This window comes from Perissodus microlepis, chromosome 19 (assembly GCF_051167445.1).
Source record: "Perissodus microlepis isolate ML-2025 ecotype Zambia chromosome 19, ASM5116744v1, whole genome shotgun sequence".
Lineage (NCBI taxonomy): Eukaryota > Metazoa > Chordata > Actinopteri > Cichliformes > Cichlidae > Perissodus > Perissodus microlepis.
In genome coordinates this window covers 1,794,488-1,807,965 of record NC_140479.1, presented here as the reverse complement: position 1 = coordinate 1,807,965, position 13,478 = coordinate 1,794,488, and the positions used below count along the sequence as shown (strand labels likewise).

At 42.7% G+C, this 13,478-nt stretch overlaps 1 protein-coding gene and 1 pseudogene across 4 annotated transcripts in view; one reads left to right on the top strand and one right to left on the bottom strand.

The window, feature by feature from the left end:
• Positions 1 to 1,832: 1,832 nt before the first annotated feature.
• baz1a (bromodomain adjacent to zinc finger domain, 1A) overlaps positions 1,833 to 13,478 on the bottom strand; it is a 40,658-nt gene continuing 29,012 nt past the window's right edge. For all 4 annotated transcript variants that reach the window (XM_084914353.1, XM_084914351.1, XM_084914349.1 and 1 more), the window contains 7 exons: positions 7,885 to 8,049; positions 6,092 to 6,300; positions 5,911 to 6,009; positions 5,114 to 5,292; positions 4,619 to 4,827; positions 3,878 to 3,965; positions 1,833 to 3,778 (listed from right to left, as the gene is read on the bottom strand). In XM_084914353.1, the coding sequence (XP_084770479.1) occupies positions 3,603 to 3,778; positions 3,878 to 3,965; positions 4,619 to 4,827; positions 5,114 to 5,292; positions 5,911 to 6,009; positions 6,092 to 6,300; positions 7,885 to 8,049 (1,125 nt within the window). In that variant the 3' untranslated portion in view covers positions 1,833 to 3,602. The remainder of the gene's footprint in view (positions 3,779 to 3,877; positions 3,966 to 4,618; positions 4,828 to 5,113; positions 5,293 to 5,910; positions 6,010 to 6,091; positions 6,301 to 7,884; positions 8,050 to 13,478) is intronic.
• Positions 12,083 to 13,010, top strand: LOC146365171 (uncharacterized; annotated as a pseudogene).

Sequence of the window (13,478 nt, the reverse complement as noted above, 5' to 3'; positions counted from 1 at the left end):
TGTATATATATCTATAGATCTATAGATCTATATATATATATATATATAGATCTATATATAGATCTATAGATATATAGATCTATATATAGATCTATAGATATATAGATCTATATCTATCTATATATATATATATATATATATAGATCTATATATATATATATATATATATATAGATCTATATATAGATCTATATCTATCTATATATATAGATCTATATATAGATCTATCTATATATATATATATATATATAGATCTATATATAGATCTATATATATATATATATATATATATAGATCTATAGATATATATATATATATATATATCTATATATATCTATAGATCTATATATATATATATATAGATATATATATACAGCTATCTTTATGAAGTTGTAGAAAAACGCTTTATTTATATAGATCTATATATCTATATCTAGATATATCTATATATATCTATATCTATATATATCTATATATATATCTATATATCTATCTATATCTACATCTATATCTATATATCTATCTATATCTACATCTACATATAGATATATCTATCTATATCTACATATAGATATATCTATATATATATATCTATATATATATATCTATATCTATATATATATATATCTATATATATATAGATATATCTATATATATATATATCTATATATATATAGATATATCTATATAGATATATATATATAGATATATCTATATGTAGATATAGATAGATATATCTATATATATATATATAGATATAGATATATATATATCTATATAGATATATATATAGATGATATAGATATATGTGTGTGTGTGTGTGTGTGTGTGTGTGTGTGTGTGTGTGTGTGTAATTCTCCTCATATATCTGTGAGACTGATGTGACCAGTGTGGATCTTCAACGAGGCACCCCAATACAGGAAGGCAGGGAGCCGGCTCACAAATTCGATTCAATTTTATTTATATAGCCCCAAATCACAACAAAGGTCGTCTCAAGGCGCTTAAAGTTAATAGGATCTCTCTCTTTCAGAATCATGTATAATAATAGGCTGGAGACACTTTAAAAAAATCTTTTCCTGCAGCCAGTCTCACATTCTCTCACACACACAACCACCATTCTGCCAAGGTTGAAGTTGGATCAGGTCTACACACACACAAAATCCAGATGTTAAAATTATTTTCATTACTCAAACTACTAATTTTTTATTAGTCTACATATTTTCTTTGGGACGGGGGTTGGGGTTGTCATCTCTCATCATATCTCATTGGGACAGCGTACTGGCTCAGGGAAAGTCCATTTACAGCTAAGACTACACCTGCAATAACCTTTATGGCAGAGGGAGCAAAGCCAGCAGTATCCAGTAAAACCAGCTGAAGTCTACTTCAGTCAGCCTAAGAATGGAAACCAAGAGCAGACCTGAAGAGGAGGCCCCAGGTTCCAGATGTTATCCACACTACCATAAGACCAGTAGTTTTGCTCTCCACAGAGGGAAAAAGATCATCATTGTGTAGTTGGTCATCAGAAGAGGGGTGCGAGGAGCCATGGTGCAGGACTGTGGTGATAAAGGCTGGCAGACACAGGTGAACCTGGTCGAGATAGGTGGCAGAGGCTTCTTTGCCCAACTAGTCTGCAAACTGTTTTTGTGCGCTCAAATGTGGACTTTACATGATGGCTTTCATTTTTTTTAGATCCTGATTAATTTTGATAGTAACAAAGACCGGTGAATATTTCAGTTATCGCCTCAGATTATAATGTACGAAAAAAAAGAATATATAATGTAAGAAAACAGATTCACAAAAGCAACTTTCAAGATGAAAGATCATGTGACTGGATGTAGTTGCTTATAAAAAGTCAATTTATTTTTACATTAGAACAACAAACAGATGAAAGCTTCAGGAGGAAGAGGGAGGCTAGCAGTCATAAATAAAGACAATACTGAGGCTAAATAAATACACAGCAGATGGGGAGGGGAGGAGTGAGGCTGCAGCAGCTCCAGTGTAGTGTCTACTGCTGACCTCCATCCTTCAACGCAGACATCATCATCATCATCAGAGCATGTAATTGACAATGCTGACAAAACCAAACAAACTAATGTAGAAAAACTCAGTAGTCAAAAAACAAACAAAAAACTACAAATCCACAGAGGCAGCTGCAGCTTGAAGGACCAGCTCAAATCGTGCGCTTCTTTAGTGATCAGATCTGATCAGACTTTTGTGTTTTGTCAGATTAACAAGGAGAATTGTTATCAAGTAGCTCAATGCACGACAGACTCAGATCCACGCCTTTAAACTGAATCCCGTCTGAATGGAGCTTTAAAGGAATCCTTTGAGTCTCAATGCTAAGCTGGGGGAAGGTGTTCCTGAGATGTTGAAGCATCTTCATAGTCTCTCAAACTGCATCTATAACTTTGCCAATGCAATATAATGAAAGGGTTTGCACTACTAGCTGCATGTTATTGGTTACAGTTTGAAATTCACCCAGTAGATCATTACAGAAGTCTGTGGAAGCCACAATTAACACAGTTTGGTTGAATTGATAATTAACATAAACAGGTGTACATGTACATATTACCTGCGTATTTTAAATTTATACATCCCAATAAAAACAAGGCTATTGTTTCAGTGTCATCATTAAATGAAATTTAGCCAAAAAGTTTTTATGATGTTCCGATTGTATCCTAATGAAAAATCAAGCATTTCCGTTCAAACCAAGCTAAAGTTACTCAGCTCTACGCCCCACAGTGAGTCTGAGTACATGGAAGCTGCAATCACGTCACCCCAAGGGTCATGCTGCAGGCTGTGCATGCCATCAAATAACTTCATGTAGAGGAATTAATCAGTTATTTTTCTATTATTAAATGTTCCTTTGTAAACCAATCTGGTCATACTTCACATGCTAGAAAACCTATTTAAATACAATTTAATGTTGTAATAGTGCTGGCCACAGACTTCCATCGAGTGAGCCCCGAATCCCTGCAGCTGCTCCGCTTCAGTAAAACTAGCTGTACCAAAACAGTTTACACTGAAATCACAAATCCCTGAGAAAACACTGAGGGCCTCAAGTCCCAGAGTATTTAGTGGTTTTTGCTTTTCTGGATTAAAGGAAGCATCAGGTGAAATCAGGTGGGACTCTACTGTCGTTACAGCGCCACAGGAATGTGTCTGTGCCCATCAATCTGCTACATGTCTGTCTATCCAATAGACTAGAAATAAATGCCCTGATCAGCAGGTCATACAAAGCCTAGCTCACAATTTTCCCATGAACTCACAGCAGCTGCAACGTATTTAATTTTGAGAGAGACGCTTTTAAACGCACAACACATGAGAAGGGCAGAGCTCCCAGAACAGTTTCATGTAAGAAGCAGTGGAAAAAAGCTCATTTTAACAATGGAACTTTAACTCTTTTTAACATTAAATTAATGGTTCTTCTAAGTGTTTGCTGACCTTTGCCCCCCGTTATCCCTTTGCTTAACGGAGCACAGAGGTTGCTAATATATTTTGACACCTTTTCAGTCCTTCGGGGACAAAACAACTGCAACTTCTACATCTGTCTCCTCTTTCCGGTCCCTGGACGGCGGTGAAGGTGACAGGAGTGCGTCTGCTTCAGTGTCGGGAGCGTTTGGTGGGCAGGGCAGAGCCGTGCTCCAGTAGGCCAAGTCTGCTCAGCTCAGCGTGGAAGAACCGCTGCAGTCGATGTCCAGCCTTTGCCTCATTAGTGTGACGAGGATTATACTGAAGACAGTTGGAGAACATCAGCTCCACATCTGAGATATACTCGCCTGCAGACACCAAATGGAGAGAAATGAGAGTCACATACATGTTCACATTCTGCACAGAAGCACGCATGTTCTGACCGCAGTGATCTACACGTGGCTCACCTGCAGTCTGGTATTCACAGTTGTTGACTTTCTCTCTGATGGTGTTCAGCGCAATCGGCTTCTTAATGATGTCATAGTAATCTGGAACCTGTATAGAGATGTAACGGGTAAAGAAATATGCTACAGGCTGCGCTTCTGGTCAGACACAATGACATCAAATATAGACTCGACCCGAGCCTTAACTTAATTACTACTGTGGAAAATGTCTAAATGGCAACTGCTCCACTTCCCAGCATGACAATGATCCCAAACGTACTGTCAAAGCACACCTGCATAGAAACACGATAGTGAAATCATCCTGACTGAAACAAACAGCGCACAACATCTAAGGATGAGTGTTGGAACGTTCTAGCATGGAGAACGTAGTCCTCACAGTCATAGCAGGAACACACAGGTGATTAGAAACTGTTTTTGCTTTGTATGCTATATTTCTGTTATGTTTGCACATGATTTAATTGCTGCATCCATTTCCCTCACAAAACAAAGGAACAAAGGATGCACAGTGCTGTGGTCCACAACATCTGAAGTGTTAAACCTGCATCCTGAACCATAGTTCATATTCCTAAACCTGACTCGTCTGCTTTTCCTACCAAGTTGTGTTTGAGGTAAGTATCTAACTGTTACTAAGATGACTAAATTTAATTATGATGTATACGGACTGAGAAACATTTCTGCTTCGTTTTCATCAACTTCTTGTTGGTCTAAACATAAAACTAAAACACAGCTACATGGGTGCAGTACCTGGGTTCTGGACACCAGCTTCATGAAGGGCCAGCTGTCTTCATGTCTGACTAGCTCCACTGTCAGCTGTTCACAGGCGGACAGCTCGTGTACTCCTTGGTTCCTCCCAGAGGAACGACGGTTAGAGGACGATGAGGAGGCTCCTGGAGAGTGTGACGAGGGAAGGACAGGCAGGATGGGTCTGGACAGTTTACGAGGAGCGGCGGTTTCTACGAGGAGCAGAGGGAGAGACTGATGTGTGCTCAGATCAGAGCAGCAAATGCACCAATACTTCTGGCTAAGAATCAGGATGGTGCCACTGGTGAACACTGTGGTCCAGGCAGGTTTCTGTGCAGTACAGGAGCATGGACCACAGTGTTCACCTGTCTGTTAGAGTTATTTGATGTTACCTGGCTGGTTACTGATTGGTGCAGACATTGTTGAGTGGATGTTTATATGTTAGTTGTTAAAGTTCACCCTCAGCAGGTGTTTACTGTTTGCTGACCGGTTGCTTACCTGTTAATGACCTCTTGCGAGACTCGCTCTGAGCTGGTGAAGTTTTGGTGTTGCGTTTGCTTATGTGACTGTTTGGCTCCACGTTCTCATGGCTCACATGAGCACCAGTCCGACTCCTGGAGCGGGTTGGAATTTTCCCATCAGAGGCCGGAGGGGTTATGGGCTTTTTCCCTGAGGATCTGTGATTAGACAGAGTCAGTAAAGTGGGACTGGAAACACAGCAAACTCATCTAGATTAACACAAAATGAAGTTTCACAGTTAGCATAAGTAAATAGTAAAGTTAGATCAGGACTTGTGACTGCACTAAAGTTTAGTTTGCTGCTTTATAAGAAAGCCCTCCTTAAAGCCAGAACATCTTACTATTCATCACTGATTGAAGAAAATAAGAACAACCCCAGGTTTCTCTTCAGCTCTGTAGCCAGGCTGACAAACAGTCAGAGCTCTGTTGAGCCAACCATCCCTTTAACGTTAACTAGTAATGACTTCATGAACTTCTTCACAAATAACATTTTTATCATTAGAGAAAAAATTACCAGTAATCATCCCACAGATGTAATATTATCTTAGGTTTCTTCCTGTTAAAAGTTTTTCCTTCCCACTGTCACCAAACTGCTTGCTCATAGGGGGTCATATGAAGTTGGTATTTTCTCTGTATTATTGTAGGGTCTTTACTTTATAATATAAAGTGCCTTGAGGCAACTATACATAAAATGGAATTAAGGTAAGGTCAGGGAATATTGTAAAACTGCCATCAGGACTACATGACCTAAGAGGTCAATCTATGGTAGACACTCACTTGGAGGCTGATGTGTTTTTCCCTGACGTGGTGATGCTGTTCTTGGGTGTGGCCTGTTGGCTCTTGCCCTTGGGGAGTGGAGTCTGCCTCTTCTTAGGGCTGCAGAGATTCAAAAGAAAAGCTCCAGAACGATTCATTCCTGAAGAACAAGGTCATTTATTGATTTATTTTTAACACTTACTTCACGACAACTTCTTCCTCCTCTTCCTCCTCTGACTCTTCTTCAGATTCCTCCTCCTCCTCCTCTTCAGACTCTTCCTCCTCCTCTTCCTCATCATCATAGTCTCTTTCCTCCTCCTCGTCAATAGACGAGCGCTGACGGGATGGGAGGCGGTTGGATCTCTGTTTGGGTCGACAGTCTGGACAAAACCATTCACCTTCTGGAACAGACTGAGTGAAAACACACTGGTTGGTTCCCTCAAACATGTCAAACACGTGCTCAGCCTGAAGCTGCCTCACAATCAGAAGCTTTCCATTAGTGGACGCACACACAAACTGTGCACACAGCTCATTCTTTTCAAAGAGTTTAAAAGGCAGATGTAATTGCTCCAGCGTATTAAGGCCTACACATGGGGGTTCCTCTCAGTATGACATGCTCCTCCCATAACACCTGGGGGCAGCCTTAGCCATCTCCTTTCAACGTAGAGGAGTAGCAGCTGCACTTGGAGCCCCTCCCCAACGACTGAACTCACCCTACCACTAAGGCAGAGCCCATCCACCCTTCAGAGAAAGCTAATTTCCGCTGCTTGTATCCGCGATCTCATTCCAATAGTGTTAATAACTGGATAAGGCTTAGATGCACAGATTTATAGGATTTCTCAACAACGATGCAGGACACAATAATTTAGTGGCATTGGGCATCAATTAGGCTACGTTCACACTGCAGGCGAAAGCGCATCAAATCCGATTTTTCTGACCCTATGCGACCCATATCCGATCATGGTCTGACAGCGTGAACGGCACAAATCCGATATTTTCAAATCCGCTCTGGGTCACTTTCATATGTGGTGCTGAATCCGATACATATCCGATGTTTCAGAAAGCTGCTGTTTGACCGTCACGTCGCATTAAATCCGTCTTTTACGTCACTGACACAAGACAGACGCCAATTATCAGCGCCGGAGAAGACATGGTGAACGCTTCCTGTCCATCCAGCGAAACTCTTGGGAAGACAACGTGAACATTTTATTTGTACTGTATAATCTGCAGATTCTGACAGAAATCTGCAGCTATCCTTTGAAGCACCGCTCCTCTAAAACAGCAATAAGGATCATTATTAGGTTATTTACATTATTATGTAAATAACAAAATAAAGCAAAAATTGGGAAACGTAAAGTCCGAAGTCTTTATATTAAGGGCCATCAGTCAAACAATACTGTTGGTCTGGGTCTAAACAGAGCGCGTTGTGTGTGACGTCTTCTTTTGCGCATGCGGGCGCTTTGAGCGTTCACACTAGAGCGCGTTTGCTGTCGCATTTTATTTGTAGTGTGAACGAGCAGACAAAAAAATCGGATTTGATCAAAAAATCGGAATTGAGCATCAAGACCTGCAGAGTGAACGTAGCCTTAGACTGAAGGACTAGTAAATCTGGTACTGACTAGTAACAATAGCGACGATCACTCAGCCTGTCATGCACATCCCTGGTAACAGTGCTGTTCATGGCAAGTTCAAGAAGGATGGGTGGAGCAGGAAAAAACATTTACCTGCTTACTGCCCAACCTGCAGGTTTTGCAATCACAGAGAGCACGTTTTTTCTAATTCCAAATACTTGCTGGTTCATGGCTCACACGCTTCATACATTTTATATGTGAAACTAGAAATTTGTACACAGGAGGAGGAAGGAACACTAGATCTCTGAATTTAGCACATTTACGCAAAATAGTAGATGAAAGAAAACGGCAGCACTGTAAACATGCAGTGTTAGTGCACCTACAAACAAAGCTGTGCCTCACAGTGCCGGTGTAGTGTGCATACCTTCATGCGTGGCCTCAGACAGTGGGTGTGGTGTCCTCTGTCACAGCTGTCACATAGCACCATGTTGTCTGCATCTCCTTTGCATCTACAGATGCGACAGCGGGCGTTGAGAATGGAGCGAGACCACAGGATACTTCGCTCCAGACTGGACAGGTGAACAAACACCTGAAAACAAACCACCACATAAACTTGTTAAGACGTTAATTCAACCATAAACATCAGGACGGCGCAGAACTCACCACAACATAAACCTGAATACATTCCTAAAACTATATATTTGCTAAAATCTCTGAAGTTTTTATCTTCAAAAAAAGGTTTGTGGAAAAAAACAAACAAAAAAAAAAAAAACACCGAGGTGGTTAAAAAGCTCCAAGTCAAAAATACAAACACACAAGAAGAAAAAAGAAAAAACACAGAGTAGGACAAGAAAAGAACTTGCATGAGCTCAGGGGGGCGCTAGTGAGCCGTGGGATAGCTCATCAGAATTACTTAAAAAAAAAAAAAAAAAAAATCTTTGAATACGCTCAAACATACAAATTTATAACCTGCTAATTAATGTGGATAGATTTTTTGAGAGTTTTTCAACAGTTGTGAAGCCTAAACCTAAGAGGAATGATGCGAGCGATGTAGGCCTGGAAGCCTCTTCAGACTCACCCGGTGCCCTCACCATTGCATTTGCAAAGTGCAGATGGATACTAGGTGTTATGCAATATGAAGAAACGCTTTAACGATTCAGGATGACCTGCCATTATCCAATCACACATCTGCTTACCTGTATCTTTTGCTCGTTTCTCCTCCTCACTCCAGTATGAACACAAATCCACCAACTCGAGGATCACCACAACTTAACCTAATAGACCTACACCTAGTTCACAGATTCACTTTGTCTAGGGTTCATTTCTGAGATTTCACACAACCCAGGATTCAAATCATGAAAACATAATGAGCTTGGATTTACAACATTATAAATGAAATGTGCTCTATTTGGAAGCAGCAGGCCCCCCTCCCCTTTCGACGGCTTGTGTGAGACTTTAAATCATCAAACTGTACATTTTAAATTGTTATTGATCCTTTACCCCGAGTCCTAAAGTGTATATTTATTTTCTTACTCTTCTTATATATATTGTTTGTTTACTTGCACTGCTGTAACTGGAGCCTCGTCGTCTCGTCTCTATATACTGGACTGTAGCGGAGATGACAATAAAGTTTACTTTGACTTCAGCAGCGAGCAGGTGCACCGAGGGCTCTCGCGCTCACTTTTCGTGTACAGAATTTCGAAAAAACATCGGTGCGAATTATAAGTCTGTATTATAATGTCTGGTGTTTTCGTGTTTGTTGGTTTGTTTTTATTTTGCGAGTTGATTATTAGATGCTGCTCCAGCCAGCCAGAGAATCCCCCGCCGCCCCGCCCTCTCCTCCCCGTGCCGCAAGCAGCAGGCGCACCTCGCAAACGGAGGGCGCCCGTACTCCCAGCAAATGGGCGATAGAAAACCGATCGGTGCCTGTGCCATTCCCAGTATGAGCTGGCTGACGTCGGGGCAGCATGAGTACGAGCCTTTTTTTTTTTGCCGATGCCCGTGATGCCGCCCCCCACCACGATGCCGCCCCGGGCAACTGCCCGTGTCGCCCGTATCTAAAACCGCTACTGGTAACATGTGAGTAACTCATCTTGGCTACAAAACCTCCCATTCGGTACAGCTTATGAGAAGTTCACGTATTTGGGTATTCAGCTTACAAAGTGCTATTCCTCTCTAAAATCTAACTTCTCTCCCTTAATATCTGAGCTCCAGTTGAGTATACAGTAATGAAACACGCTCCCTCTATAATGGCATTAAGATGATAATTTTGCCAAAGTAGTTATATTTATTTCAAAATCTCCCTTTATTTCTTCCTAAATCACATTTACAAAATTGAGTTCACTCATCTTTACTTGTGTGAAATTCATGGTTTTTAAAATGTTTTTTCGCGTTATTTTGTAATCTTTTTTATTGTTACCTTGGTTTCACTGGGTCTTTTTCTGTGTGTTATGAACAAATTGTCTTTTTTTGGTACTGTTTTAATTTTGTTGTATTTATCCGCAACACCTTAAAGGCCGGTCCATGAAAATATTGTTGGACATGAACTGGTCCGTGGCGCAAAAAAGGTTGGGCAGTCCTGCTCTACATGGTTGTAACTGGAGCAGGAAGCTCGTCAGCCTATGTATGACAGCAATGTGGTGAAACATAGCACCATACGTATTCTTAAGCAGATTAAACGACACTTTAATTTGAAGTCTTTATCCTATCATATCTATTCTACATAACACATTTAGACTTTGGAAACAGGTAGGACAATCACTAATCAACACTGGGAGAGTGTCTTTGCCTCTTTCAAGCTACCAGGGAGAAACTTTTCCAGATACCTGCAGATAAGAGACTCTGTCAGGAAATGCGTACAGGGCTGTGAGAGTCTTAACAATTAATGTCTTGATAAAAGTCTGCAACTTTCACCTCGTAGGAAGAAATTACTTTCTTTGTCTAACTTCGCTCGGTGTTTCACTATGGGAATCGCCTCGGCATGACCAACTACGGAAGCTCCAATGCCACCACGTCTGTCTATGACAGACCTGTCGAGCCGTGCTCAGGGCTCCGCCCCCTCATTCTAACACGGCCGACCAGCTCCTCCTAACTCATTCTCGCTTTCTTCCCGTGAGAAACTACTTTGAGCTCCCACAGCGCATCCAGGCTAACTTGATTAGCTGCTTAACAGTTTTCAGGCGTCCCGTGTAGGAGTACGTCGCCGAACGCAGTTTTTCCGGTTCCAGTTTGGATCGTGCTGAGTAAGTCCTTCGAAAGAAGTGTACTTAGAGTTGCACTGTGGAACAGCAACCGCGTCAGGCGAGCTGTTCCAGCGGTTCCTGGTTTTAGTTAGCGAGGTAGCCAATGTTGTGTAACTTGGGCTAACGCGTTACGGCGAGCTGTTCGTTCAGTGTCCGGCTAGCATTAACTTGTTAGCAGGCCACGAACCACATTAGCGTCTCACTAGCATTATCTTGTTAGTTGACCTAGGGTTCGGTTAGCATTAAGTTGCTAATGATATAGAGATTGACAGACCACGTGACTTTCGCGCATTGCATGCTGGGAACTCGTGGCAAAACAATCCAAGTACCGCATCAAATGCAGCACCGCAAAACGTTCATTCTCCAGTTCCAATACCTTCTTGCTTTTTCTTTGCCCCCCAAAAAAGTTATGTACAAAACGAAGGAGAACAATGTCGGTCTGTACAAAGACAGACTTGATGAAAAGTCAAAGAAAAGATACGAGGAAAAAAATCAAAGGAGTGAAAGGGTCAGACCCTTACAAGCACACAGAGTGGACAAAAGACGTTAGCGTGCTGCCCAACTTTCACCACGCTCATATTTATAATCATACGGTTCTTGGAGTGAGTGCATACACTCATGAAGTTTAGTAACTTCAGGTCACTGCAACAAGCCCAGGTACAGGTTGCCGACGGATGGGTGCAGGACCTTGAAATGCACCGTGCAGAACGACAGACCATCGTACGAACAAACGTAAGTTTACCAGTCTCACAAATCGTCTTCATAAATACACATTCGTTAACCGTTTATTAATAGGACCTTTGAGCTCAACGGTAATTAATTAGTAGTGGAAATAATTTCTGGTACGCGTTACAGAAATGTAGCAGTGACAATAATATTGTACGCTGTAATCGTACTGGGCAATTAGTGATACAAAAAACCCGTTTTATCCTGTGAATAAAAGTATATGTTTTTGTCAATGTACCATGGTAATAACAGAAGCGAAACGCAATATTGTGTCAGGACAATTCACTATTTATGCACAATAAACAAAGGAGCATAGCGCCACAATTTCTTTTCAGCGCCAGACTTGCTTGTAACCTATATCACCAATTATGTTAAGAAAAATGACGTATTAACTACAACAGAAGACTGACCTTTGTGTAAATGCTTGGAGCAGACTAACATGTGAGCTGGAGTGTTCTGGGACGTTATATTTGGTCTTTGAATGGCTGCAATCCAGGCCATCCGTCGCTGTGTAACTGATTTCAATTGAAAGCCTGCGTGTGCTAGTACCTCTTGCCACGAGTTCCCAGAATCCTTTGCGGTTTTACCCCTGAATGACGTCACATTTTCAATCTCTATTGGCTAGAGGAGTGCAGCTAACGTGTCACAACGAGCTAACTCCCGCGGCGACTGGCTCGGATTTAACACCCGCTGCTAGTCCTAGCTACTTACGGGCTAACGTGTCGAGACGAGCCTGGTGTAGCCTAGTCTCACCCCTTTCCGCTAACCATGTCTACGGCTCCTACTCCTGCCAAAAGGTCGGAGCCGAAGGCCAAAGAGGCTGCATCCCGCCCGTGCCCCGCATCATGCGGTGCCACCATCTCGGGCAGGGACCCTCATCCAATGTGCATCGTCTGTATGGGTGCCAAGCATGCTCAGGCTTCACTGGCGGACCCTCAGGGATGCCCACACTGTGCTTTGATGCCAGAGAAAGTCCTGGAAAGGAGGCTGAGAGTAGCAGTAACGAACAGTCAGGACCCCTGCCTGTCGGCCGCTACTACTACGAGCTATATCAGTCATCCGCGAGCCTCCACAAGCTGGGCGGACATGATGGAAGAAGAGTCCCCGCTCATGCCCCCATCGTTCGAGGACCTCCTCGATCAAAACGTGGGCGAGCCAGGTGGCGAGGACGCGGAGGGCGATGCCGACTCCGACCTCCTCGACCTGGTGGACATGGATGAGGAACAGGAGGATGACTCTACCTTTCCTCCCCAGCAGTCCAGGCCACTGAGTGGGGCTGAAGTTGCACCCCCGGTGGACAGCAATTTGTACGAGGTCTGCAAATGGGCCTACTGCCAAGCTAGGCATCCCATGGCCAGTCGCCCAGGATGCCGAAGGGGCAGAACACGACCTGTATGACGGCAAAAGGCTCCCTCCAGCCTCGCCGCCATCGAAGCAGCTTCTGCCAGCAGTCCTGGCCTGCATGAAAGAAATGAGTCGCTATTGGTCAAGCTCTTTTAAAAGCAAGCTTCTGACCAAGGGCTGCTCTAAGCTTGAGATCCAGGGGATGGATGAACTGGGGCTGACCGAACCTTCACCCTAACCGCAGGGCAATCTCAGCTTCTTCTAGCATTTCTTTGCCCAACAAGATAGATCGCCTCACGGCATCTATTTATCAAAGAATGTACAAATATGCTGCACAGTCAGTATGCTCGCTTAATGCAGTCACACTGCTATCAGCATATCAGGCAGAAATTCTGGAAGACATGGGCCGTCAGCTTGACTCGGGTTCCCAGAACCCAGTCCTCTGGGATGAAATCTGCGTGGTTAATGATCTCATTCTTCGCTCCTCCAGGGGAGCAGTCCAAGGGTGTGGCCGCGTTATGGGCCTTGCAGTCGCGGGTGAGAGAGCCTTGTGGCCAAACCTGTCAGGCCTAGGTGATGCTCAGAAGGCTGAGGTCATGGATGCAGCCTATGACCCAACCAAGGGTCTCTTTGGCCCAGCCCTGGAGAGAATGAGAGAAACAAGCACCCGCAGAAAGCAGGAGGGAGAAGCATTCAACCTCTGCTT